At 45.3% G+C, this 26,988-nt stretch overlaps 1 protein-coding gene and 1 long non-coding RNA gene across 3 annotated transcripts; both read right to left on the bottom strand.

The window, feature by feature from the left end:
* Positions 1–1,589: 1,589 nt before the first annotated feature.
* On the bottom strand, positions 1,590–6,701 carry Gm31259. Of its 2 annotated transcripts, none has more exons than XR_876274.2 (5): positions 5,562–5,649; positions 5,210–5,312; positions 4,060–4,200; positions 2,730–2,892; positions 1,590–2,339 (listed from the first exon to the last, which is right to left on the bottom strand). It is a non-coding gene; the product is annotated as a predicted gene, 31259 (long non-coding RNA). The 2 variants fall into 2 exon arrangements; XR_385077.3 differs by lacking the exon at positions 5,562–5,649 and adding an exon at positions 6,674–6,701 and having other exon boundaries at positions 1,594–2,339.
* A 1,972-nt stretch (positions 6,702–8,673) lies between these two features.
* On the bottom strand, positions 8,674–17,187 carry Ripply3 (ripply transcriptional repressor 3). The gene is made up of 4 exons (NM_133229.2): positions 17,012–17,187; positions 16,188–16,263; positions 12,286–12,353; positions 8,674–9,882 (listed from the first exon to the last, which is right to left on the bottom strand). Exons 1-4 carry the CDS (start codon positions 17,110–17,112, stop codon positions 9,669–9,671), a joined length of 459 nt encoding a protein of 152 aa, NP_573492.2. The 5' UTR covers positions 17,113–17,187; the 3' UTR covers positions 8,674–9,668.
* Positions 17,188–26,988: the final 9,801 nt, after the last annotated feature.

Here is a 26,988-nt window from a genome sequence, read left to right as displayed (position 1 = left end):
ACAGCAAGAAGCTTTGAATACATTCATATTCACGACTTCCCACACACAGTGGGTAGAATAAGCTGCTGACTGAGAAAGGCTGGTTGTCTTCTTGGCAAAGTCGCCTCCTTGCTGGGACCTAGCTGTCCTTATGCACAGTGATCTGAGATGCAAGGGATAATGCACTCTAAATGACATTTCATCACAAGATACAGGTTCTTAAAAACAATAAATAATCTACTTCTACATTTAACTCAAGGAAATGAGTGATTAGTGCTGTGTGCCACTGTACAGAAGAGTTAACATTCAATAGGGTTTTCATGAACCTTGTTTTAGGGCATGTCCAGACATACACACACATGCACAGACACACACACACAGAAACACACATACAGACATATACACACACAGAGACATACACAGACACACACAGACATAGAGACACACATACAGACAGACACACACAGAGACACACGCACACAAACATACATAGGCACACACAGAAACACACACAGAGACACAAACACACAGACACACATACACAGACACATATACAGATACACAGACACACACATTCACAGATATTCAAGATTGTGTGATTATTCAAGAAGTCAATCTAGTAAGTAAAAAACATCAAAAGTTATGGCAACTTTTAAAACCAAATAAAACAGAGAAAAGAAACATCTGGTACATTCTCTTTTTAATTTTGTTTTGTTTTGTTTTTCAAGACAGGTTTTTTGTTTTGTTTTGTTTTGTTTCTTTGTGTGACAGCCCTGGCTGTCCTGACTCATTTTGTAGACCAGGATGGCCTCAAACCCACAGAGATTCACCTGCCTCTGCCTACTGAGTGCTGGAATTAAAGGCGTGCACTCTTAATATTTTTTTTTATTAATTAATTAATTTACATCTTAAGCCCTGCTCCCTCCCAACTCGCCCTCACTGAGACCCTCCCCTCCCCTTCTCTCCCCTTCTCCTCTGAGAGGGTGGGGTCCTCCACCCTGGCACACCAAGTCTCTGCCAGATTAAGCTCATCTTGTTCCACTGTTAACATTTATTTATTTATTTTATTTTATTTATTATTATTATTATTTTTTTTTTTTTTGGTTTTTCGAGACAGGGTTTCTCTGTGTAGCCCTGGCTGTCCTGGAACTCACTTTGTAGACCAGGCTGGCCTCGAACTCAGAAATCCACCTGCCTCTGCCTCCCAAGTGCTGGGATTAAAGGCGTGTGCCATAACATTTACTTTTAATCTTTAATTATGTGTATGGGAGACAGTCTAGTGGGCATATCCTAAAACTGGGGACAAGGAGACAGACTCTCCCTGTCCCTGGGACTCACCTGCCAGACAGTCTATCTGAATCAGTGAGCTCTGCGTTTACTGAGAGATTCTGTCTCAAAACAAAAACCCATTTTATAAATCTATGAAATTGTCAAGTAACAATAAAAGATAGTCTTAAAGCAACAATAACAGAAACACCAAGGTGAATAATTCCTGTGCAACACCCAAGGTTAGTGTGTGTTTCTCACATGCTGCGTGTACACACATGTGCACTTGCACACACATGAGCCAACATGTAAGTAAATAGACAATAAACTAACAAGCAGACTTCTGAGGGGAAAATGGAACACATTTTTATTTTGAGTCCAAGCCACATCCATCAGACTCTACCATGGAAGCCTCAGGGCATGCTGGGAAGCTCCCATGGGTACATTTCCCAAGGAATCCTCTCTCCACAGGGGATGGTGTCTTCTGAAGCTGCCAGGCTGTGTGACACCACAGTCCAGTAACTCTGTGATTGATTTTCAATTGTCCTGCCTATGAAAGTGTTTGCTCATGCCACTTCTGAAGAAGAATGAACGTCTGTTTATATTAAGGGATTTCTGCATTTGGTTTTGTTTACGGTGAAACCACTTCAAATGGCTTTGGAGAGGTTAGCAAAATAGCACGATTTCTACCACAACTCACCATGATGATGGGTATTCAGGAGACGTTTTCACACGTGTGTACAACAGACACATCAAATAGGTCATAGCCTCATTACTCATGACAGCCCCAACCTAGCAATCCAAAGATCCACCAACTAAAGGAAGTAGCGAGAAGTTTCCCCAGCAGAGCATCACACGGCAATGGACGACTGACAGACATGATGTCCAGTGTACAAATCCTGAAGAAATGAGCAAGCATCATGACGGATACTTACAGGCAATTTAAAATTGGGTAACATGGATTTATGGTATTGGAAATAAGAACAGTTGTTATTTGTTGTGAAGAAACCAAAAGAGGTAGCTGTCTGGGGTCTCGTGAGGTGAGGGACGTTTAGAAGTCATCAGGCATTTCTGAGTACGTCCCTTTCCTACACCTGTTTGTGTGGAGAGAAAAAAAAAGTGTACTTTAAAATAACGATTTAAAAATCTCTTTTAATAATGTGCATAGTAACAAGTATTTGATGAGTATGTATGTATGTATGTATTCATTGTAATGTCATATATGTAATATATTATATACAGTGGAAACTGTTGTCATTTTGCCTTGTTGAGATACAAAGCCCTATGTCTTATGCCTAACCTAAATTTGGATATTGGCCCTACCATGACATTAAATAATCCAAAGTAACTTAAGACTTGTTCTTTGAACACAGATCATAAAGGTCTACCCTCCTGATGACCTGAAACTGGGCCACCACTCTTATCTTTGCGTTTTATTTTGCAATGAACTCATTATCCTTCAAGTACACCTGGGACCGTTTTACCTTCCGGTGATGGATGGCTCAGAGGTCACCGCAAGTCTTCAGAAGACAGCATCTCGATAAATAAGCCCCAGAGTCAAAAACGAGGGATGTTAGGTGGGGAACGGACGCTTCACTTGGAACTGTTTCCTTTGAGTTACTTTTAAACATTTAAATTAGGTCATGGCTGAAAAACAGAAGAATAAAAATTAATCCGTAGTAGCTCAGTATCTAAAGAGAAATGTTTAGAGGCAGAGGCAGGTGGATTTCTGAGTTTGAGGCCAGCCTGGTCTATAAAGTGAGTTCCAGGACAGCCAGGGCTATACAGAGAAACCCTGTCTCAAAAAACCAAAAACAAAAACAAAAAAACAAAAACAAAAAAACCAAAACCAAACCAAACCAAAACCAAACCAAACCAAACCAAACCAAAAAAAAACAACAACAACAACAACAAAATAATTTTAGAATGTAATTTATGTGTCTCTCCCTATTGCCTTATATAATAAAGTGCCTTAGTGAATTTGCTCTGCAGTCACCACAGTCCAGTTTGGGGACACGTCCACCATTCCTAAGTGTCCCTGTGCTTGATTGTAATTAACTGTGTGCCACCAGCAGCTCTAAGCCACCGCCATTCTGCTTCTATAGCTGCAAGTCCCCCCACCCGGTCTTCCTCCCTCTCTGGGGAAATGTACACAAGTCAGAAGAGTTATACACGCAGCCTCCGTGGGTTCTTTCATATTTTCAAGGTCCCTTCATGCTCCATCACGAATCACCGTCACATCTCTTTTTTGGTAGAATATTTCTACAAAACGAACAATAGTCCATCCTTATCCGGAGGGCGTGAGTCCTACGTACAAGGACTGCTCTACCTCAGCAACTCATCTGATGACCTAGATGGCTGCTGTGACTAGGTATTTACTAGCAACTGAGGCATAGAGGGGGATACATTGGACATTTGCAATTCTGTGCCACGTTGCTTACCCATTTATCGGTGGATATCTATTTGAACAGTTTCTGGCTTGGGAATATTTTAAGGGCCTCTATATAAATGTCTTTCTGTGTACAGATAGATAGATGTCTTTGTTTCTCTTGGGGAGAGTCCTAGAAGTGAATCTGCTAGGTTGTATGATAAGTTATATTTTCTTTTTAACGAAACTGCTAACCTGTCTCCCCAGTTGATTGTGCTAGTTTACATTTTCATCGTTCAGTTTGTGGTTCTAGATTCTCCACACCCTCCAAATGTCTGTTTTCTCACTTTTAAACACAGATGCAGCCATCCTTCCTTCTCTGTGTATTTTAGGTTCTCGGTAAGTCCCCTTCTGAGGCAGCTACATCTCTGTCAGCATTTAATTACCTGTTTTTCATGTTGTCATCACAAGCGCACACACATGCACTTTTATAAAAATGAGTCATGCTTTGCTCCTTCAGGAAGCAGCAAGGCCTCCCTCCATCTGTGCTTTTGAGAAGGGCAGGTTTCCTCTTGCTTGGATCACATCTAGGTGGCAAAAGTAAAGCGATTATCTCAGCAAGCAGAAGTGAGTTTGATTGACTGTTTAGGGCCCAAGGTGAGACTGAAAGATGCTGGTGAGTTCTGCAGTTAGTGTGGAGGATATGCGATGGCAGGGTCCTGGGTGTGCAAGGGCGGGGTCATGGGTGTGCAATGGTGGGGTCATGGCTGTGCAATCCTGGGGTCATGGCTGTGCAATCATGGGGTCATGGGTATGCAACAGCAGGGTCCTGGGTATGCAATGGCAGGGTCCTGAGTGTGCAAGGGCAGGGTCCTGGGTGTGCAACAGCAGGGTCCTGAGTGTGCGCAATGGTGGGGTCATGGCAGAGCCAGGGGACCATGATTGGGTGAGTGACTCTTGTGAATGCCACTGCCTCAGTTCAGACCCAAAGACCCAGAAAGAACAAATGGAGATCATATCACAGTGGACAGAGTCAGAGAAGGAAGATGCTTGCATCAACTGGTTTTCTCCTTCGTCCATTTTATGTGCATCTAAGGCCCGCAGCCTGGGGGATGAAGATGCAGCTCCTCATTCAGGCTGGGTCTGGAGGAATTGGAATTCTGTCAAGCAGCCTTTATTGATTGATTGATTGATTGATTGATTGAATCAAGGTCTCACTATGTAGCCTTGCCTTGTCTGGAAGTCGCTATGTAGACAAGGCTGGCCTCAAACTCAACAGCTACCCACGTACCTTTGCTTCCAGGGTACTGAGATTAGAGGCAGGCACCACCATGTTCTCCTCCAGAAGGCTTTTTTTTTTTAAATGGAGTTTTGCTGAATTTTATCCTTTGGTAGTAAAGTCAGTACATTTTGTTTGTTCCCCACAATGTGATCCAGCATTCATATTGACTGAATATGTTATGATTTGAGCCTAAAATATTTCCCACAGGCTCATTTCTGGGTCTTGTCTCCCAGATAGCTAGTAGTACTGTCTTGTAGGGCAGGGGGACTGCGGCACCTTTAGGATACAGGGTCTTTCTGATGGAAGTTACTCACCAGGGACAGGTCTCTTGCATCCGCCAGTGACCATGGTTCCCTCTGTGTTCTCAGCTATGATATGAACAGTCTCCATCACACTCCGTTGATGCTATGCCCTCCCCTGCAGTCGTGGAATAAAACCAGGAGCCAGAATAAGATTTTCCTTCATATAATCGTCTCCGCAGGTAGTCTGTTCGGAACTACACGAAATTATCTAATATATTGTATATATATTATGGTTTAGTTTCTTTTGCTTATATATTGTATATAAGCAAAAGAAACTAAACCATAGCAACGAGATATTAGCACACCCATGCTGACTGAGGCAGGATTCACAATAGCTGAGGTGTGAATCAGCCTGGATGCTTACCCAGGGAGGGATATCTTACACGCTTTCGCGACCGGCCAGGAAAGACGCAACAAACCAGAATCTTCTGCGGCAAAACTTTATTGCTTACATCTTCAGGAGCAAGAGTGCAAAACCAAAACCAAAAGCGAAAGCGAAACCCCGTCCCTCTTAAGGAGAGTTATCCTTCGCCTAGGACGTATCACTCCCTGATTGGCTGCAGCCCATGGCCGAGTTGTCGTCACGGGGAAGGCAGGGCACATGGGGTGGAGGACTACCTTTGGCACATGCGCAGATTATTTGTTTACCACTTAGAACACAGCTGTCAGCGCCATCTTGTAACGGCGAATGTGGGGGCGGCTTCCCACAGGGATAAGAAGTAAAACATGGGATCAGGTTGGAGAGATGGCTCAGCAGCTAAGAGCACTTTTGGATCTTCCAGAGGACCCAGGCTCAATTCCCAGCACCCACATGGCAGCTCACAACTGTCTGCAACTCCAGTTCCAGGGGATCCAACGCCCTCTTCTGGTTTCAACAGGTACCAGGTGCTCATGAGGTATACACGTATGCAAGCAAAGCATCCATACATGTAAAACATGTGAATCTTTAAAAATTAAAGAAAAAACATTGTGTATCAACACTGTGGAATAAAGAAGAATGAAATCATGTCATTTGCAAGCACAATAGCTAGGAGCAGTAAACCAAGCATAGATAGATGTCCTTTCTTATATGTGGGGAGGAGACCAAGTTTACCTGGTGCCTGCAGATAAAGAGGCTTACTCCAAACCTCACAACTGGAGCTTGGTCCCCAGGACTCACTGTAGAAGGAACTTTTGCAAGTTCTTCTGGCCTCCACATCTGTGTGTGTGTGTGTGTGTGTGTGTGTGTGTGTGTGTGCATACATACATTTAAATCCACCTGGATATAGAATATTGGAAGGGAAATGGCGGGGAAAGAGAGGGTAGGTCCGATTAGTGCTTGTGATGGTTAGCACAGTTTATCCATGCCAGTGAGTGATAAAATAGTTTTTAATGTGTGAAACTTGGGGCTGGGGAGATGGCTAGTGTAATGGCTATTCCTTGTTGTCAAGTTGACTATATCTGGAATGAACTACAATCCAGAATTGGAAGGCTCACCTGTGATCCAGATCTTGAGGCTGGGAGATTCAAGTTTCTGACCTGGATCTTGGCATGGAGATCTTGAGGCATAGTGGAGGTGAATCCCAGGAGACTAAGGCAAGGAGATCTCTGAGTTCAAGGTCATCTGGGACAAAGCAAGTCCCAGATCCAGGCACGTTGGCACACACTTTTAATCTGGGCCACACCTTCTGCTAGAGACCTACATGAGGACATTGGAGGAAGGAAGATTCACTCTTCTTCTCCTGCTTGCCTTGTGGGACTGAGCAACTGCTACATCCTTGGACTTTCATTCACAGCTGACCATTGTTGGGGAGTTGGACTCCACTCTGTATGACATCATAACAAATCCCCTTACTATATAGAGACTACCCATAAGTTCTGTGACTCCAGAGAGCCCTGACTTAAACAGTTGGATAGTAAGGTGCTGGCCATGGAAGTCTGAGGTTCTGGGTTGGATTCCCAGAACTCATGTAGAGTCAAATCCTGCAGTGTATCTGTAACCCCAGCACCAGGGGCCATTCTGGAGGTGGAGAGAGAGCCCTCAGAATCCCATTGGCGGATGGCTTGCTGCACGGCCATAAACAGGAGCCACAAGGAGGTGGAAGGTGAGGATTGACAGCCAAGTTTATCCTCTCACCTCCACACCTGGGCTGTGGCATGAACGCACCTGCACTCACACGTGCACACACGATTAAGAAAAAAAAAAAAAAAGCATAGAGCTTTCAAGTTATGGATTTCATTTTGTGATCAGTGCAACCACAGTTACCAGGGAAGCCAGGCGCTGAACTCAAGGAACATGTGGAAAAAAAATGTATTTAAAAGAACTTTAAAAAAAAAATTATTTATTTCATGTATGTGAGTACACTGTAGCTGTCTCCAGACACACCAGAAGAGGGCATCAGATCCCCATTACAGATGGTTGTGAGCCACCACGTGGTTACTGGGAATTGAACTTAGGACCTCTGGAAGAGCAGCCAGTGCTCTTAAACGCTGAGTGGTCGGTCTTTCCAGCCGCCCTAAAAGAACTTTTTTTAAGGGCAAGTTTTACTCTGGAACTCTAAGTTCATTAGTAGAGCGATTGTCTGTTGTGCCCAAGGCCCTGGGCTTGAGCCGCAGCACTGAGAGAAGAAAGGAAATAAGGAAGAGTTGGGGTTTTGTTGTTGTTGTTGTCTGTTTTGTTGTTTTTTAAGGACTACCATGGAGGTAGAGCATGGCTTCACTTTAATCCCAGTTCCCAAAGAAGAGGCAGGTGGATTCTGCCTGAGGTCAGCCTGGTCTACGTGGAGACTTCTGGATCAGCCAGAAATGTATAGCTAGATCCTGTCTGGAATATTTTTTGTTTATTACCTAAAGACAGAGGGAGAAAAACGAGAGCTTTCTGCACCATTTCATTTGTTACAGTGTTTGCACGGTTTGTATTTCTGTAAATATTAAGGTGTTATTTGGGCAGTGACGGTATAAGCTATCTTGCTTTCTCTTTTTTAGTGTGTTTTCTTATTATGTGTTTGTGTTACTTGCTGTTAATGGACCCCAGGTCCTCACACATGCTTGGTCAACACTGTGCCACTGAACCATATCCCTAACTCTTCTCATATTATTTTTGTTCTTTTGAGATGGTTGCACTAAATACCCAGCTTTCCCTAAGCCCACTGTGCAGCCAAGGCAGACCTTGAGCTTGGGGTTCTCCTGCCTCAGCCTTGTAGGCTTGTTCTTTTGTTTTTTTCATTCATTGATCCTGTGTGGGTGTGGTAGGGGTCATCATGCCACTCCGTTGTGTCTCTAGGGCAAAGGACAACTCTGCCACATGAGATCTGGGGGCTCAAACTCAGCTTGGTGTCAAGTACCCTTACCCACTGAGCCATCTTGCTGGCCCCTTTTGCATTTGTGAAAATATATAATTTGAAGAGACTTAAATACAAAATAAAATCTTTAAAACTTTTAGTGCAGGAACTAATTTACCCTAAGAACATCTTACACAAAAAGATGATTGTCAAACATTCTTTCAAAATATTTTATTCCAAGTAGAAATTCATACAGGGTGGTGTGTGTGGGAAGATGGATTCCAGAAAGATAATTAGGGAGAAGTTTGAGGAGCAGAGTCCTTGGGTTATCAAAATAATAAAATTCAAAATAATCTTACATAAGAAACTTTAACAGTATCATTTCATGCAAATAACAAGACCAGGCTGGTCACCAAGTAATAAGAATTAACCCTTACAACATATACACTTAAACACACAGTTCTCAGAAACAGCTATTTTATCTCCTAAAGAGATCATATCTTCTTACTTCTTTTTTTTTTCCAAAGATTTATTTATGTTATTTATATAAGCACACTGTAGCTGTCTTCAGATACACCAGAAGAGGGCATCAGATCTCATTACGGATGGTTGGGAGCCACCATGTGGTTGCTGAGAATTGAACTCAGGACCTCTGGAAGAGCAGTCAGTGCTCTTAACTGCTGAGCCATCTCTCCAGCCCTGCAAATGAACTCTTAAAATGGGAGTTAACGTCTACATTGTTTTTACGAAGGGAGAATCACTAGAAAATGGGTCTCTGGACAAGAGAGGGGTGGTGAGGTTTAGGGAGGAGTCATTTTCAGAGCAGCAGTGAGCTCCATCCGGAGGCCTTCTTCCTGAGAACACCTTCCCATCAGGCACCTTTCCTCAAAAGTACGCATGAGCACATGTGTGCACACACACAGACAGACACACAGAGACAGACATACAGTCAGACACACACATCAGGAAAAATAAGAAAGTGGAGTTCCTGGCCTCAGCAGGCACTGAGCACAGTCCAACCTCTGAACTTCCAACACAGGAATCTGGAGAAGAGGCTGGGTCCTGGCAGGCAAGGCTGTCCCCAGGACACAGTGACCAGCATGAGAGAGAGGCTCCCTTCATTTGCTAGAGCTCTCGCTGCCCCCTGCAGTGTCACCTGCAGGCAGCTGACCCTTCCCGGAGGCCACTCCTTCATCCCAGGCTTGCCAGCTTTATTCTGCCCTTTCCTCCTGAGCAGAATCCCTGACTTCTGCCTCCAGGCACTGAAGGTGGTTGGGCTGGGCCTCCTCCTCTTGTTCCTCCTCAGAGCCAGACTCAGAGTCATCGTTGTAGAAATGAATGGTGGCTTGCACTGGGAAGCTGGCCAGCACTTTTTCCCCAGAACTCTGAAGGTATTCTTGACGCTTTGAAACGGGTAAGTAAAGTCTGATATTAAAGAAACAAATAAACCATTAGTCAACCTTAAAAAGGGGGGGGGGGGCAAGCTTCCACCAAAAGCCCCTGTTCCTTGTTCCTGTGCTTTCTGTGTGCATAGTGAACTTAAGTTACCAGAACACAGAACTCAACACCTTCTGAGGGACTCGCTAAAACCCCACACTAATCCACATAGACCCACCAGCAAAGACGTTAATATTAATAGGCTACGAAGACACTGGGCTCTAATCTTAAAAGACCAGCTCTCATCAGATGGATGACCTGAGCCCTCCTGGAAGTAGATGTTCAATTCTCCAATTCTCTCTGTGTGTCTCTCTGTCTCTGTCTCTGTCGTGTGTGTGTGTGTGTGTGTGTGTGTGTGTGTGTGTATGTGTGTGTGTGTTTATCTCTCTGTCTCTGTCTCTCATACACACACACACACACACACACACACACACACACCATGGAAGGCAGGAACGAAAACCTCTGAGCTTTGAAGGAAACTTGACTCTGAAACTCTGGCCTGGAGGAGTAACTGACTGTTCTGTTCTAGAGGTGAAGAGAAGGTGGAGGGTGTGTGTCCCTCTCAACAGAAGGAAACGTTGCATTTGGGGAAAGACAAAGAGACAGAAGGAGAGAGGGAGGGAGGATATGGGGAGAGGAGAGGGAAGAAGATAAGAAGGAAAAAGAGGAAGGGAGGAAGTAAGGGAAGAGGAGAGAGAGAAGGTAAAGAGAAAGGACAGCTGGGCAGTGGTGGCACAGGACTTCGATCCCAGCACTTAGGAGGCAGAGGCAGGTGGATTTCTGAGTTCAAGGCTAGCCTGGTCTACAGAGTGAGTTCCAAGACAGCCAGAAATCCTGTCTTATGAAAAAGAAGGAGGAGGAGGAGGAGGAGGAGGAGGAGGAGGAGGAGGAGGAGGAGGAGGAGGAGGAGGAGGAGATGACGACAAAGGGAAGGATAAAATAAAAAGAAGGAGGGAGGAGGGGGGAGGGAGAGAGACCAGGGAGGAAGAGAAAGAAAAGGAAAACGTTTAAATACGTAAAAGTTGGAATCCCCAAATTTTAAACTGAGGATTCCAGTTATAATGGAAAGTTTTTAAAATACCAATAATCTCTTAATATTTTTTACTTATTAATTCATTTGGCTTTTCCCCTTTGGTCTTCTGAGGAAGTAGAGTTTCTCAGTTGATTGCTGCCAACTTTAGCTAGTGTTCTCCTTCCTGGACAGAGGACAGGAGAGCGAATATACAGGCTGCTGACTGTGTGTGATTAATCTGGCTATAGAATCCTGAGACCCTAAGATTTCAGCAGAATCGGTGCTACCTCCAGGCACCCTCTGCAACGTCTGGAGACATTTTTGATTAACACAGCTGAGGGAAAGCTCCTGTGTTTCTGGGCAGGAGTGGAAAGTGCTGCCGAGTGTACTGCTGAGCGGTCAGTGTGGTAGGAGCCCTGTAGCAGACAGAGCACACGCAACATGCACCAACACATCTAAAACAGAGCACACGCAACATGCACCAACACATCTAAAACAGAGCACACGCAACATGCACCAACACATCTAAAACAGAGCACACGCAACATGCACCAACAAATCTAAAACAGAGCACACGCAACACGCACCAACACATCTAAAACAGAGCACACGCAACACGCACCAACACATCTAAAACAGAGCACACGCAACACGCACCAACACATCTAAAACAGAGCACACGCAACACGCACCAACACATCTAAAACAGAGCACACGCAACATGCACCAACACATCTAAAACAGAGCACACGCAACATGCACCAACACATCTAAAACAGAGCACACGCAACATGCACCAACACATCTAAAACAGAGCACACGCAACATGCACCAACACATCTAAAACAGAGCACACGCAACATGCACCAACACATCTAAAACAGAGCACACGCAACATGCACCAACACATCTAAAACAGAAGTGCGAGCAAGGCTTAGGCTTGGCCATGCTTAAAATTAGCTGGTTACATAGAAGTGTTTGCCAATGAGTTTGAAGGGCAAACGGGATTTGGGATATGGTCAGTCCCAGCTTGTAATGAAACATTAAATGCATAAAATCAAGAACAGATTCCAGAAATATAACAAATCATCCTTAAAATCCCTCGGTAAGGAAGCAAAATAAAACTAGATAATAGAGGAGCCGGGTGTGATGGAGCACACCTTTAATTCCAGCACTCGAGAGGCAGAGGCAGGCGGATTTCTGAGTTCGAGGCCAACCTGGTCTACAAAGTGAGTTCCAGGACAGCCAGGGCTATACAGAGAAACCCTGTCTCGAAAAACAAACAAACAAACAAAACTAGATAATATATTTAATTCTCTATTTTGTTAAAAATGCTAACGTGTACTACCACGTGCTTTTCACCATGAAATAACCTTTACCTGACAGGATGCTGGAATCCAAAGGCTCCCTTTGATCCCGATGTGTGTTGGTCTCCCCAAGACTCACACTGCAAAGACAAATATGTAGAAGCACAGGTGTAGTTTTGGAGCCCCTGAAGGTGCCATCTTCAAGTTTTAAAAACACAACTTAAGTCTGTCACCATCTCAAGCCTTAAGAGCTTAAACATTCATGGCATCTCACAAGTTCTGCTTCCAGAATATTTAACCAGGAACTGTGAAGGCTCAAACCTTAAATCTATGCGTGTGGTTGTAGTGACAACTCTGAAATTTTGGTTTCCTTAAAAAACCACAGAAATATAAGAATGTTCTTTCATTTTAATCCCAGGTGTGCAGTGTGGGGCTGCTTCCGACTGTCTGCAGCAGCTGACTGTGATTTGCCTCATGCTCTAGCAGAGGCATGGTTTTGCCAGCTGCAGATAGTTTCTATGTCTGTTGTTTGGACTTCTGGGAACTTTTCAGAGGATATATAAATGCTAGGGCCCCAAGAGGCATGGGGTGTTGGTTGTTGGTAGTTCAGGGGAGTGATTGTACTTTGTTAATAGTCATGCACAAAGAAGAGATCAAAGAAATTAGATTTGGGGACCTCTATCTCTCCCTTTTATCCTTCTTTCTCTTCTATGCAGTGATAGGTCTCTGACAGCTTTACAGAGTAGAGTGGGTTGTGGAGCTGAAATGCTGAGCAGAGAGATGAGAAAAGCCAAGTACTTTTGGAATATATACATATACACACACATACACACACACACACACACGCATATATATATATGTATATATACATGTACATACATGTATATATATATGCGTGTGTGTGTGTGTGTGTGTGTGTGTGTGTGTGTGAATGAGGACTCAGAAGGTCTTGCAATGGTTGCTATCCATGCCATTTCACCCTTTAGGCAACCTTGGTGCATGAATATGCATGGCATGTGAGTGTGTGTGTGTGTGTGTGTGTGTGCGTGTGCGTGCCTGTTCCTGTGCGTGTGTGTATAAAGTATCTGTAAGTAACCTGGGCTACAGGCTGCCCCTGCAGTCATTACAGCGCATTAGCAGTGTTTCTCCACGACGCATTGAGAGCTAAGCGGATATATGCAAGGGTCTTCGGAACACAGTCCTTCCCATTATTTCTGGCTCTCCAGAGCTACAGGAAACAACTTCTGGATTCATCTGTTTGTAGTCATAAACAATCCCCTAAACTGAGGCTCTCACCTTGCAATCCTGTCCTGCTGAAGGTGACCTGCAGGGGGCAGCAGTGCACACTGTGGTAGATGGCTAAGGGTAATGCTTGCTAATCTGACCAGAGAAAGGCTGCTGCTTCCTTAAGTGCCCTGTCCTGAATAGACCAGCAACTTGCAATACCTGTCCAGGAACTGTAGAAATGGAGCCCCACAAACATGGGCTCTTAACTTCGTATGCCTTTCCCACCCCCCTTTTCTGACTTTTTAAGACAGTGTCTCCCTATGTAGCACAGGCTGACACACAGTCTCATTATGTAGTCCAGGCGGACCTCACACTTTTAGAGATCTTCCCAAGTGCTAGGATTGCAAGCATGAGGCACCACACCTGGCTTTCAAAACGGCCTTAGTAAAAGATCAGTTCTCATGGAGGGAAACACTGAAACACTCATACTTTGGTAAGTTAATGAGACTAGAACGGTAAGCCAGCTAAGCAGTGGGTTTAAGGTATGTGCATCTTCTTAAGCTCCAAAGAACAGGCTCAAGCGGAGAGTTTCAGTCATGAACCTCTGACTGTAAGGTTGTGGTGGGAAGCCTGGATTGTAACAGCACAGGCACAGGCCTTGGTAGTGTAGACAAATGGCCAGGAGGGAAATGTTCAGAGGCCAAAAACCAAAAACCATCAAGGCTGGAGGTGGGGGTGGGGCTGTCATGTCGCACGGTGATAGAAACATTTAGCGTCAGATATGCCAGTCCCAGGCCACCCTCAGGACCAATCTCTCGTCTCGGTCTCTCTGGGTCCCTCCCTCCCTCCCTCCTTCTCTCTCTTCCTCTTTCTTTCTCTCTTTCTTACTTTCTTTCTCCTTTTAATTTGGTCTATCAGCCAAGTCATGGTGGCACACACGGTTAGGCCCTGCAAATACAGGCAGATTTTGTGAGTTCAAGGCCAGCCTGGTCTACAGAGTGAGTTCCAGGACAACCATGACTACACAGAGAAACCCTGTCTCAAAAAAAATTGTTTTGTTTTGTTTTGTCTATTCCCCCCCCCACCCAGGGGAGGATACAGCTGTCTAGGCATCGAGTGGGTATAGTTATTCCTCTGCTCAAGGAACAAGGCCTTGGGGCTTTTCTCAGATTTGTATCTTATTCCAATTTCAATCTGCTTGCTGGAAGTCCTGGTATGGGTCACCAAGCCCCAGTCCCTCACAGACTCCTCTACAAAGTGTCATGAAGACTAGGGATGAGGAATTCTCCGGCTTTGCCAATGTCATCAGCTAGAAGCTGTGTGGCCTAAGCTCCCAGCCCGCTAGGAGGAGCCGGATTTACTAAGGCCTGCAGAGAACCTGTGTGGGACATCTATGAAGAGCTTTCTGCATAGAGCTGGGAGTTTAGCTCCCTGGTAAATCCAGAGCCTAGTGACAAGGAAAGACCCAGGGGTGGATCCCAAGATCTCGCCCTGACAGGCGTGTGGGAAGGCAGCCAGTTCTACAGTCCCTACAGAACCCCAGGCTCCCCCATCTGCCCAAATCCAGGCCTTAACTGCCTTCTGTGAAGTGCAGTCAACTGGAAAGGGGCTGTGCTTTAAGATAATCACAAGGGGCTTTCTCCTCACAGTGGAACCAGAAGCTGCCTGCCTCAGGCCCTGTGTGTGCCGTAGTACTCTAGTCTCCCACACAACTGAGTGACCTCCATACTCACGGTTCACTTAAAGGAAAATTTAGTAGTTAGTGAGTTCTTTTAAATCTTACCTTTAAGGACTCTAAGGACTTTAAGTCTGAGTGGAATGAGATAGAAAGAGTTCTCTTCAGTCACTTAGAAATTTGGAGCAGGGATTATCAGGACTGAAACAAAACCATGTAGCAGACTCTAGCTGCCCTCCTGTTTGCTCCGTTCTTTAAGCTTCTATAAATGCTAACTGAATTAAAGCACTCAGTATTCAAAGAAAATAACTTAAATGTAAAAGAATAATAGAGGAGTAATTTCCCACAGTTAACTTTTCATATCACATCTATCTGTACATTAAGCTGTATCCCACAGGTGTTGTGTAAGTGAGATGCATGGCCCTTCCTAAGCTACCTCCACTGTTTTAAAGGTCCATTTATATTTGAGAATATAGCAAATGTAAGCAAAACATTCGCTTAATAAGTCAAAAGCAATTAACCGGCAAGGCAAAGATAAAGGGATAGCTGTGGCAATTAATCTTTGCTGACAAAGCCCGGTGCTTGAGTGTATTTGCACAGAGAACAGAAGATCCTGCAAGAGTTCTTGCAGACAGGGCCAGACAAGGGTGGGAGCTTTTAACTGCACTGTCTGGGCACCTGAGGTGGATGGAGGTCTGCCTGCTTTGCAGTGTGGTACATAATCAGCTTTTCTCTAAGGGGGCTGGGCTTTGCCCCTCCCTCCCCCATGCTCTGGTTTATAGAAGAACCCTCCTCTCCCACCGCTGCATGTAATTACCATGCAAAGCCCATGTCCTCAGCTGTTTGCTTTTCAAGGACGGAGGAGCAATCGCGAGCCCAGTGGGCCCATTAGCACCTCCGTTCACTCTGGGCTCTACCCACCAGACCTTCAGGAACTTACTTGTGGGTTAGGCCAAGCTAAGCACGAGAGAGGAGTCCTTCCCCCGGGTTTTGGTTTTGTTTTCAAAGTTATTATAGACGTGGTGCCGCTTTCTGGATTGACTATTGCCTACAACAGTCACATTTAGCTTACCGGACGTTCAGTTCTGGTCAGTTCAGCATCTCCGGGGGGAGGCGACATCCACGGTCTCCACGGGGCTGGAATGGAACTGGAAACAAGCACCAGGAGAGACTGAACTCCTGGCGTTTCTGCCGCCCCGCCCCCCCAAAGGTTACTATGAGGTTGATACCATAGTGTCTGTTTGACAAAGAGTCCCTGCACACACCATGATCCCTTAAGGTCTGTCTGCCGATGGGCCAGTCAGTACTTTACCTGTTCCTGCCTCCTGAAGAATTCTCCGGGCTCTGCTTCCTAGTACACTCTGAGATGGGAAGCCCCAAATCTAACCTATTATTAGGGCGCGTGTGAGTGGAGATTATTTTTTCTCCTAGCAAATCTCTCATTGATACCTCAAATTTTTCTAATACAGATGGTTGGTTTCAAGTACACCACCTCTGCTGCTGGAGACTCCTTAGACTACTATGCCAAAGGCGTTTCTGCATCGCCAAACTGCTCCGCTTCCTACCTACCCAGCTAATCTGATTTCCTTAAACTTCACAGCTTTAAAGATAGCGATGTCCCTGGATGGGCAAACACCGATCCCCAGCGTAGGGCAGGAGACTGTCACTTTGTGATAGACCGCAGGATCCTTTTATAAATTTCTTATGGGGCCCCCAGCCTTCAGTATTTTCCAGCTGGATCAATTTCAGATCCTCAATACACGCAAGTGTTGCCCATTTCCTTGCCAGATATCCGCGGGGTCCCTGCACTTCAGACAGGAGTTTGCAGTAGTCGATCTCAGGTTAAGGAGCTCAGTGTCTGGGTGCACCTCCACCGGGGCCACAGGACACCCTCACCTTTCGGGCCCGCGTGGCAGCGGTAGCCTCCCGGGATCATCCCCCGGACAGTGGCAGAGGCGTCCCCGCGCCTCCCGGACTCCGGCCGCCTCCGGTCTCATGGTGCGGGTGTCGCGCGAATCTCTCAGCCCGACGGCGCCTGGTCCCCCTGGCTGAACGCGCTCACCTACCCGCTCACTCGGCGCCAGGTTTAAAAACTGGGGCGGGGCGGGGAGGGGACTCGGGGAAACTGCGCCCCGTGGGGAGGGGGAGGGCAAGGGACCTCGGGAAGGGACGGAGGAAGCAGAGGGTGGAGACCAGAAAGGCTCAAGGAAGAGAGCAGGGTCGGGACGGCGGGGAGGGGTGTGTGTCCAGAGTGGAGAAAGGACAAAAGAAAACCAGGAGGGTCACTGGCGGAGCGGGAAGCGCAGGGCGGGACAGACGGCCTACAGGGCCTCCGAGATGACGGGTGGCGGCTGCGCGTCCCGGGGAACAATTTTCCCCACTGCTGAGCAACTCCTGGGGCCGCTGCCCTCGGGGCTCTGATCCCTAAAAGCATGAAGCCCCACCCCGCACCCCAGTTCTCCCAGAGTTTCCCTTTCAGCACTGTGAGAGGTGGTGAGTGTGGGGCACAGAGTCCTCGCTACACCGAGGGTCAGGACAGCTCCACGAGTGGGTGACAGCTGGGTTTACGAAGCCAGGCGAGGGTTTAGGCGCAACCTCCGCACCGACGAAAGCCTTAAGATGGGGGAGGGGTGCTTCCTGTTAGGGGTCACCAGTCAGGACCCCGGGTACCCCTTTGCCCAATAACCTGTTCTCCAGTGCCAGGTGACTGCATGTGAACACTGTAGCTTGGTCTGTGTCATTTAAATTAAGTGACTCGGGTTTTAAAAACCGAGAGGGGTGGGGAATAAAATGTTTTCGAATGGTTTATTTAAGATCTGGGGAATATTTAACACCAATTAAGGGCAAATAGGAAAGAGGGAGTATTTACAAATTTTATTTACAGTATTAAAAGCCCTGAATATAAAGCAGGAAGCTGGGAGTGAGCAAACAATGTGAACTCACGAACACAGTTAAGGTGTCAGTGGTTTCTTGTTGTTTTAATAAAAAAACACCTAGATGTGGGTGCCTTTTAAAGAACTTTGATAACGTGTATCTGTGAGCCCAAAGAATGAAAAGGTATCTAGTGACAGCCAAGTGTTCCCAATAGTATGTAAAGGATGGGGGTATGTTATATAGCTGATAAAAACACACTCATGTTGAGCCATCACTCAGGAGGCAGAGGCAAGGGGATCTCTGTGAGTTCAAGGCCAGCCTGGTCTACAGAGTGAGTTCCAGGACAGTCTAAGGATGCACAGAGAAACCCTGTCTCAGAAACTTAAATAAATAAATAAATAAATTTGTGCAGGTCTCTTTTCTCTCCTAGTCCTGTGTCTGAAATCCAGGAACTCTACGGAGTCCTGAACACTATGGAAAATTAGATAAAAGGTTATTTTTAGATCATTTTATCTTATGTGTGTTTTACCTGCATGCAGGTCTGCCCACCATGTTACCTTTCCATCCTCTGGAACTGGAGTTACAGACGGTTGTGAGCCACCATATGGCCGTTGAGAACCAAATCTGAGTCCTCTGCAAGAGCAACAAGTGCCCTTAACCATTGAGCTGTGTCTCCAGCCCCTAGATACAAGGTTTAGAAAGAGGAGCTGCTTAGGGTAACTTTGTTTTTACATTTGTTTGTTTGTTTGTTTGCTTATGTGTATGGGCAAGACATGTGGGGGCCAGAAGACATCTTGTGGGGGGCTGCTCTTTCTGTCTCCCAGGTGGATTCTGGGATGAAGCTCAGCATTTCTTGGCTTCTTTATCTGATGAGTTATCTTACTGACCCAGCTTTAAGGATTTTTAAAATGTTTTCTAAATTTTCAACAATGAACGTATTGCTTTTTTTACTGTTGCAAAATAGAATTCAAACTTACCATTTTAATCGTTTTCAAATCTACACTTAAGTGAGTGAGATAAAGCACTCACATCCCCTTCCCATACCCACTTCATCCCAGATGCTTTTTTGTTTGTTTGTTTGTTTGTATTTTTTTGGTTTTTCGAGACAGGGTTTCTCTGTGTAGCCCCAGCTGTCCTGGAACTCACTTTGTAGACCAGGCTGGCCTCGAACTCAGAAATCTGCCTGCCTCTGCCTCCCGAGTGCTGGGATTAAAGGCATGCACCACCACCGCCTGGCTCCCCAGAAGGTTTTGATCCCACACTGAAGCTGCCCCTGCTTTGGACCTAGATTCCCCTCCCCCACCCTGGGTAACCACTACTCTAATTTCTGTATCTATAAAAGTAACTGTTGTGTTCCTTTGTGAAGTATATAATGTTATCATCCTCATTCCAAGCCTACAAATTAGGCATTATCTTCAGTCTGCAGATTAAGAAACCATATCTTGTTCCTGGGTAGGAGAGATGGCTCAGTGGTTCAGAGCCTGTAACTGATCCTGCAGAGGACTGGGGTTCAAGTACTCATATTAGGTGTTTCTCGACAAGCTGTAACTTAAGGGAATCTAACGCTCTCTCATGTGGGCACCAGCATTCATGGGCACATACCTGCATGTTGTGCCAGGAAGCATTTGTGAGCCCCAAAAGACTACCAAGGAGCTGACTCTGATGTAATTGCATTAGGGTCTGTTTATTACAACTTGAGCTTGGGCACTCTGTCAACCCTGAGACAGCAGGACGGGAAGGTAGAGCAGCCCCGAGCCCTCACCAGGATAAGGTTTTATAGGGAATGACAAGCAAACAAGGGGGGTTAAGCCAACAGGTGGGTGCTTTGAAGCAAAACCACGAACAATCACAAATGGGCTGAAAGTACATTTGAAACAATCAGACTAATCTTTGATTGACTGTTGCTAGGAAGTAGCTCGGGAGTAACCCTTGGGGTATGAGCCAAGGATAAGCCATGGGGTCCTTCCTGGTACTTGGGAGTGGCTTGCGTTCAGCTGTAGGACAAATTTTCAGACTCTTTCTTTTAAGATGGAGGCCGGTTCCAAGATGGAGTAGGTTTGGTCTCCCATGCTCTCTAGACACACGGGCAAACATAGTTTTAAAAGTAGAAGAAGCTGGTATTCAGAAAGATTAAGTAACCAGAAAATTAAATAATTTCGAAAGATTAAAAAAAAATAACAGCACCAGAAATAAATGCAAAAGCAAAAAGCTCCAGCACAGAGCATGGGCACAGTGGCCAGCGCTCAAGTACAGTAGCCAGCACATGAGCACAGTGGCCAGTGCATGCATACAGTGACCAGCACACGTGTACAGGGACCAGCGCATATGTACAGTGGCCAGCACATGAGCGCAGTCGTCAGCTCATATGCACAGTGGCCAACGTGCGAGCATAGTGGCCAGCGCATGTATACAGCAGCCAGCCCATGTGTACAGTGACCAGCCCGCAAGTACAGCAGCCAGTGCAAGTGCACCGTGGTCAGCATGCGAGCACAGTGGCCAGCTCATGTGCACAGTGGCATGCTGTCTTTCATCTTCTGTCTTTATTTTTTATTTTTTTAACTTATGCTTAGAGAAATGTACAATCTCCATGGTTAAAACTTGGACAGTTTGGGTAACAGAACATCTGCTTATAGTTCAAAGTGTAAAAAATAAATATCCACAAGCTTCTAGTTATGTCAATATATGTTTAATAAATGAAATTTTGAAAACTGTGACAGGTAGATAAGACACCATAACAGATAAGGTCCAAGTGTTCAAGTCCTTTCTGCAGCTCATTCTCCCTCAAATTCAACTTCTGTGTGCGTTAGATGTTTTATTTAATGCAGAGAGCAACTCTGCAGGGCCAGGCTTACATGGATGAACAAAGGGTGGCTTTACCCACTGAGTCATCTAGGCGGCCCAACTGTGTGTGCTTCTCTGTTTGTTCTTGATACAGGATCTCTCTAAATAGCTCTGGCTGACCTGGACCAGGCTAGCCTCAAACTCACAGAGATCTGCCTGCCTCTGCCTCCCAAATGCTGGGATATAATTACATCATTACCCCTTCCCTTTTCTCCCTTCACATTCTCCCATGTACTGTACCACCCTTTCCTTTCTTTCAAATTCATGGCTTCTTTTTCCTTAATTGTTCACACACACACATACACATACACACACACACACACACACACACACACACACATCACACACACAAACACACACACACACACACACACACACACACACACTCAACCTGCTTAATATGTGTAGATGTTATTTGTAGGTATGTTTTCAGGGCTGACCATTTGGTATTGGATAGCCAATTGGTGTGCTCTTCTGTATTTAGATCCTGTGAAATACTCCAACAAATTACAGCAAAAGAAATGATCTACAATAAAAGCCATTGAGAATATAAAGTTTTTTTTGTGTGTTGCCGAGAATTCGAGTATAATAAGTTCTCAAACTTCTGAGTCCAGGGCAGATCTCTACGGGAGAAGAAGTCATTTGGCAGAAGAGAGGGAAAGCCCACAGGTACCAGTCCCACCTCAGGTGACGAACTAGGAAAGAAACAGAGATCCTATTTCGAGCTCTTGTCTTTAATTAAAAACTCTTTTTCAGACACTGACTAGGGTGAGTTCTAAGAGACAAAGAGTAAAATTGCCCGCTGCCATCGAAGGGTTTCCGGCAGATCTCTGAGGAGGGCAGCGAAGCCAAAACATCTAAGAGGGTGGAGTATTTTTACATAAACAGTGGGGAAGACAAGCAGGGAAGTGATCATTTCCTTTCCTTCTGTTTGGTTCAGCCTTACTTCCTGCTATCTGCTCTCAGCCTTGCACAGCCCTGGAAGCCATTATTCCTAGGCTTGTTACTCTCTCTCTCTCTCTTTTTTCCCCCTTTCTTTCATGGTTGAGAATCAAACTGGAGGTCTGCTCAAGCAACTGCTCTACCAATGAGTGACACCCTGAGTTCAAGATTTAAAATAAAATTTAACTACTTTCATGTCACTGTGCCAGGGTGTTCACTTGTGTGGAGGTAGATGGCAGCCTCTGAGAGTCAGTCATCGCCTCCCATGATCTGGGACCCAGGGATTGAATTTAGGTCAGCAGGCTTCCTGGTGAGCACCTAGATCCATGGAGCCATCTTGTCAGTCCTCATAATCTTCTCTCTCTTTCTCTCTCCCTTCCTTCCTTCCTTCCTTCCTTTCTTTCTTTCTTTCTTTCTTTCTTTCTTTCTTTCTTTCTTTCTTTCTTTCTTTCAAGATTTATTTTATTTATATGAGTACACTGTAGTTGTTTCCAGGCACACCAGCAGAGGGCATCAGATACCTTTGCAGATGGTTGTGAGCCACCACGTGGTTGCTGGGGATTGAACTCAGGACCTTCAGAAGAGCTATCTCTAACCACTGAGCTATCTCTCCAGCCCCCTCATAATTTTCTTAACAACATCAACATCAATAGTGTACTGTTCCAAAGGAATAAGAGATATATTTTAGTTTTTTGTTTTGTTTTGTTTTTTTGAGACAGGGTTTCTTTGTATAGCCCTGGCTGTCCTGGAACTCACACCCAGCAGGTTTAAATTTTCTGTGTGACATTATTTTTTTAGAGTGTATACAACTTAAATGTTCCTTTCCTAAGCCTTCTAAAGGGTGCGGCTGGTGCACGGAACACACTGGGATCTCCCTGTTGCCCCACTTGGTTCCTCCAAGAACGTTTCATTTGTTATATTGAAATTCTTCTTTTTTAAAAAATTTATTTCTTAGCCAGGCGGTGGTGGCGCACGCCTTTAATCCCAGCACTTGGGAGGCAGAGGCAGGCTGATTTCTGAGTTTGAGGCCAGCCTGGTCTACAAAGTGAGTTCCAGGACAGGCAAGGCTATACAGAGAAACCCTGTCTCGAAAAAAACAAAACAAAAAAAACCAAAAAATTATTTCTTACGTATACAATGTTCTACCTGCATGTATGCCTGCACACCAGAAGAGGGCACCAGATCTCCTTATAAATGGTTGTGAGCCACCATGTGGTTGCTGGGAATTGAACTCAGGACCTCTGGAAAATCAGTTAGTGCTCTTAACGTCTGAGCCATCTCTCCAGCCCTATACTGAAATTCTTAAAACACTAACTTCCATTACACTTTGACTGCGGAAACACCTCAGGCTCACATGTTTGAAAACTGTCTCCCAGACTGTGGAAGGTTGTAGAACCTTTAGGAGGTTTTGGAAGGTTGTAGAACCTTTAGGAGGCAGAACCTTGCGGAAGGAAGTGAGTCACTGGAGGGCAAGCTTTGAGGTCCTGTAGCCCCATTCCACTTCTGGTCTGAGCGCTCCTGGACAGTGGATCACGTGACCGGCTAACATGCCTTCCCACCCAGACTCCGGCACCGCTCCCCATCTCCTTACTTTCTGCCTCTCTGAATTGGATTCATTTAGGTTTCAGTGGGTTGCTCATGTGAGTGGAATCACAGGACACTTGTCCAATTGCAACTTGAGTGTATCATTTAGCATATGATCCCAAAGTTCCTCCGTGTTGCAGAACGGGCCCCAATCACCTTCCTTCCTATTCTTTTTTTTTTTTTTTTTTTACATTTGTTTGTTTGTCGGTTGGTTGAAGGGTGTGATGCAGTGTCCATGCCATAGGACAACTTGCAGGATGTGATTCACTCCTTCTACCGTGTGGACAGTCAGGCTTGGCAGCAAGCACCTTTACCTGAGGAGCCATCTTGACAGTCCCATCTCCCTCCTTGTTGATGGCTGAATATTGTTCTACTGCATGTTTACCATGGAATCTACACGGGGTCTGCCTTTGGTGATTGTTAACAGTTCTGCTGCAGGTACAGGAAGCTGTGGTAACTCTCCTCACCCTCATGAAGGTCACAGCCAATCTACCTAACAAGAGACAATGTAACAAGAGAAAATAGCAGTTTACTTGATGTGGACAGCTTCAGAAGTAAAGAGGCAAAAGGGTCCTGTAACAACTTGAATCTAAAGTATCCCTTACAGGTCGGTGAGTTGATGGTTTGGTCCCCAGCTGGCAGTATGTTCTCTCTTGATCACTAAGCTAACAGCTATCATTATTATCATTATTAATCTAATGGTCCTAGAACCAATCCCCTGACGATACAGACAGACAACTATTCACATTTTGATGGGGGTTGGGGTAAGGACAGCATCCACGACTCCTGGAAATGTATACAAAGGTTCTAACCTTAGAAATAAGAGTAAATGAAGGCAGATTTGATGGCATACGCCCATAGCCCCAGCGCTGAGGAGATGGAAGCAGAAAACGGGGTATCAAGGTTATCCTCAGCTAATAGTAAATTCTAGGCCAACCTTGGAACCACAACAACAAAAGAAACAACAACCAGCCCAGCAGTGGTGGTGAAACCTTTAATCTGGCACTTGGGAGGCAGAAGCAGGCAGATCTCTGTGAGTTTGAGGCCAGTCTGGTCTACAGAGCAAGTTCTAGGATAGCCAGGGATATACAGAGAAACCCTGTCTTGAAAAACCAAACAACCAAGCAACCAAGCAACCAACCACATCATCAGTGGCCACATCTTGCTAAGACACTGTCTCATGTCTCTATAAAGGTCTCTTACATGAACAAGCTGATCTTCTTTTCATTCTTAAGTACTTGTCTTCCTTCCTACCTGGGATGGAACCTTTTTTGTTGTTGTTCCCAGAGCCCGGGACAATCTCCGTTCTGTGTATGGTTAGTTTGGCTGCACTTAGATCACAAACACAGTGACCTACATGAGATAGAAGGCTAGGCAGGGGTCCATAGCAGGGGTCACAGTCAGGGGGCAGAGAGAGGTGAAGTCTGTGATCAGCTTTCTCTGTTTTTATTCAGCCTTGGCTCCAAGTCCATGGTATGGTGCAATCTGCATCTGAGGCCAGTCTTGCCATATCAGTTAGTCTAAACTGGAAATCCCCTCATAGGCCTGCCCGAAGGTTTGTCTTCTATGTGCCTCCATGTCCTGTTAGCAACCAAATCAACCACACAGGCACTGAATAACCAGATCGTTTGGGTTCAGGCTCCATCTTAGAGAACCTGACCTAACGTTAAACTCAAGTTAACCAATAGGCCGGTACCTAGCACCAGTTTTCAGCTTACCCCCAACAAATCTGTACCCCTAAGTTATAAGCCTGCCCCGACACTTCACTTCCTAACAACCGAATCAGTAAAAAAGCAGAAGTTAAGTTTCTGGTTTGGTTCCCAGTACCAGCCAATTATGTTAACAGCTATAAAGGCCCCCCCAATCAGATGTGTGCCAGGCTAGATACCCCCTTCTTGCCTCTATAAATACTTGTCTAAAACTAGGCTCAGGGATCCACCTTCCTGCTGTGTCAGAGTTGGTGGGGAGCCCACGTTTGAGCTTGTAGTAAAAAGACCCTAATGTGATTTCATTGGAATCAACTCCTTGGTGATCTTTTAGGTTTTACAAATGCTTTCTGGTACGACAGCACTAGCCCCATTTAGGAAGATTCACTCCGATCAACTAATTGATTTACAGAGACTTCCTTGACGATGTCGAGAATTAGGCTTGAATATGAATTTTTGGCTGAGGGACACACACAAATATTTAGTTTACAACACCTTGTCTTTCGGAATAAGACCCAAATGCTGCACACATCACCTTTGCTTATGTCCTATTGTGAACCTGATCACATGACCAGCCTTAGTTGCAGGGGTGGCTGGGAAGCACAATCATGATTCTGTGTTACCCTGCATCAAGTTGAAAGTGCATCAGGTAGAGAGAGACCGAAACAGATATGAAGAGGCAACTGGAATTCTATATGGTCTTGTAAGGTGCTCAGTGGACACTTGTGTTTTATAAAGCATCAGCATGTGGGTTGCCTTGGCGGACTCTGCCACGGGGTCCCCTGAACAATCAAGTCATGCAATGGGCTTAATGTAAGAGGAAGTTGATTTGGGACCTGGGTGAGGGGGTAGAGACCGAGGAGGGAGGGGAACAGGAAGGACAGAAAGAGAGAAGAGAGAAGAAGAGAGAAAGAGGGAAAGAGGCTGGCTGGGGACATATGGGAAAGAGGGAGAGGGAGAGGGAGAGGGAGAGGGAGAGGGAGAGGGAGAGGTAGAAGGAGAGGGAGAGGGAGAGGGAGAAATCAAACAGTCCTTTTTATAGCAAGCCAGGTTGTTACCTGTCTGTTGCTAGGTAACAACAACCTGCTATTGGGCAGAGCCTAGGTGAAATGCTAACAACTTGCTGGAGGGAGAGATTATCAATGGAGAACATGTGGATGTGTCACTATAGAGAGCAATGGGATACAATGCATTCCTTAAAGACACAACTGAAACATTCTTTTACATTTATTTTCACAGGACTAAGAACTGAACCCAGAGCCTCAGGCATGCCTGAGAAGTGTTCAACCACTGAGTTATATATTCAGATTCACTTATATAATTAATTTACTGTTGTAGGAAGGATATTTGATCACACTGTGACAGTCAGAGGCTGGGAAAAGCCAGATAGAATCAGTCAGCTTGGAGAGGAGTTTGAGGCAGAAAACTAAGTTGAACCAGTCAGCCAGAGTTCAGAAAGAGCTCAAAACAGTGAGCTTATTCAGCAGCAAATCTCAGACACTGAAAACATTCTAGGCCTAGATTACATTGTACAGAGGCTAGAAGCTTCCAGGCCTAAGTTAGGAGATAAAGGCCTCCGAGACAACAATTACCTCTGGAGAATAAAAGGCTACATTTACTATTTATATTTAAAAATTATTCTTATTTTATTTATGTGTATGTGTCTTATATATGTGTCTGTGTAAGACTATGTACATATGTGTGAACTGTCCAGAGACCAAACAAGAACATTAGATTTCTTGGAGCTGGAGTTACTGGTGTTTGTGAGCTTTCCTACGTGATGGCTAGAACCTGAACGTAGGGTTAAGCAGCAAGCTCTCTTAACCACTAAGCCACTTGGCCAGCAGCACGCTCTCTTAACCACTGAGCCATTTGCCCATCCCTCAGTTGAGACAAGGTTTCACCTTGTAGCTCTGATTGGCCTGC

Source organism: Mus musculus, chromosome 16, assembly GCF_000001635.26.
Source record: "Mus musculus strain C57BL/6J chromosome 16, GRCm38.p6 C57BL/6J".
Classification (NCBI taxonomy): domain Eukaryota; kingdom Metazoa; phylum Chordata; class Mammalia; order Rodentia; family Muridae; genus Mus; species Mus musculus.
This window is presented reverse-complemented; position numbering and strand designations above follow the sequence as displayed.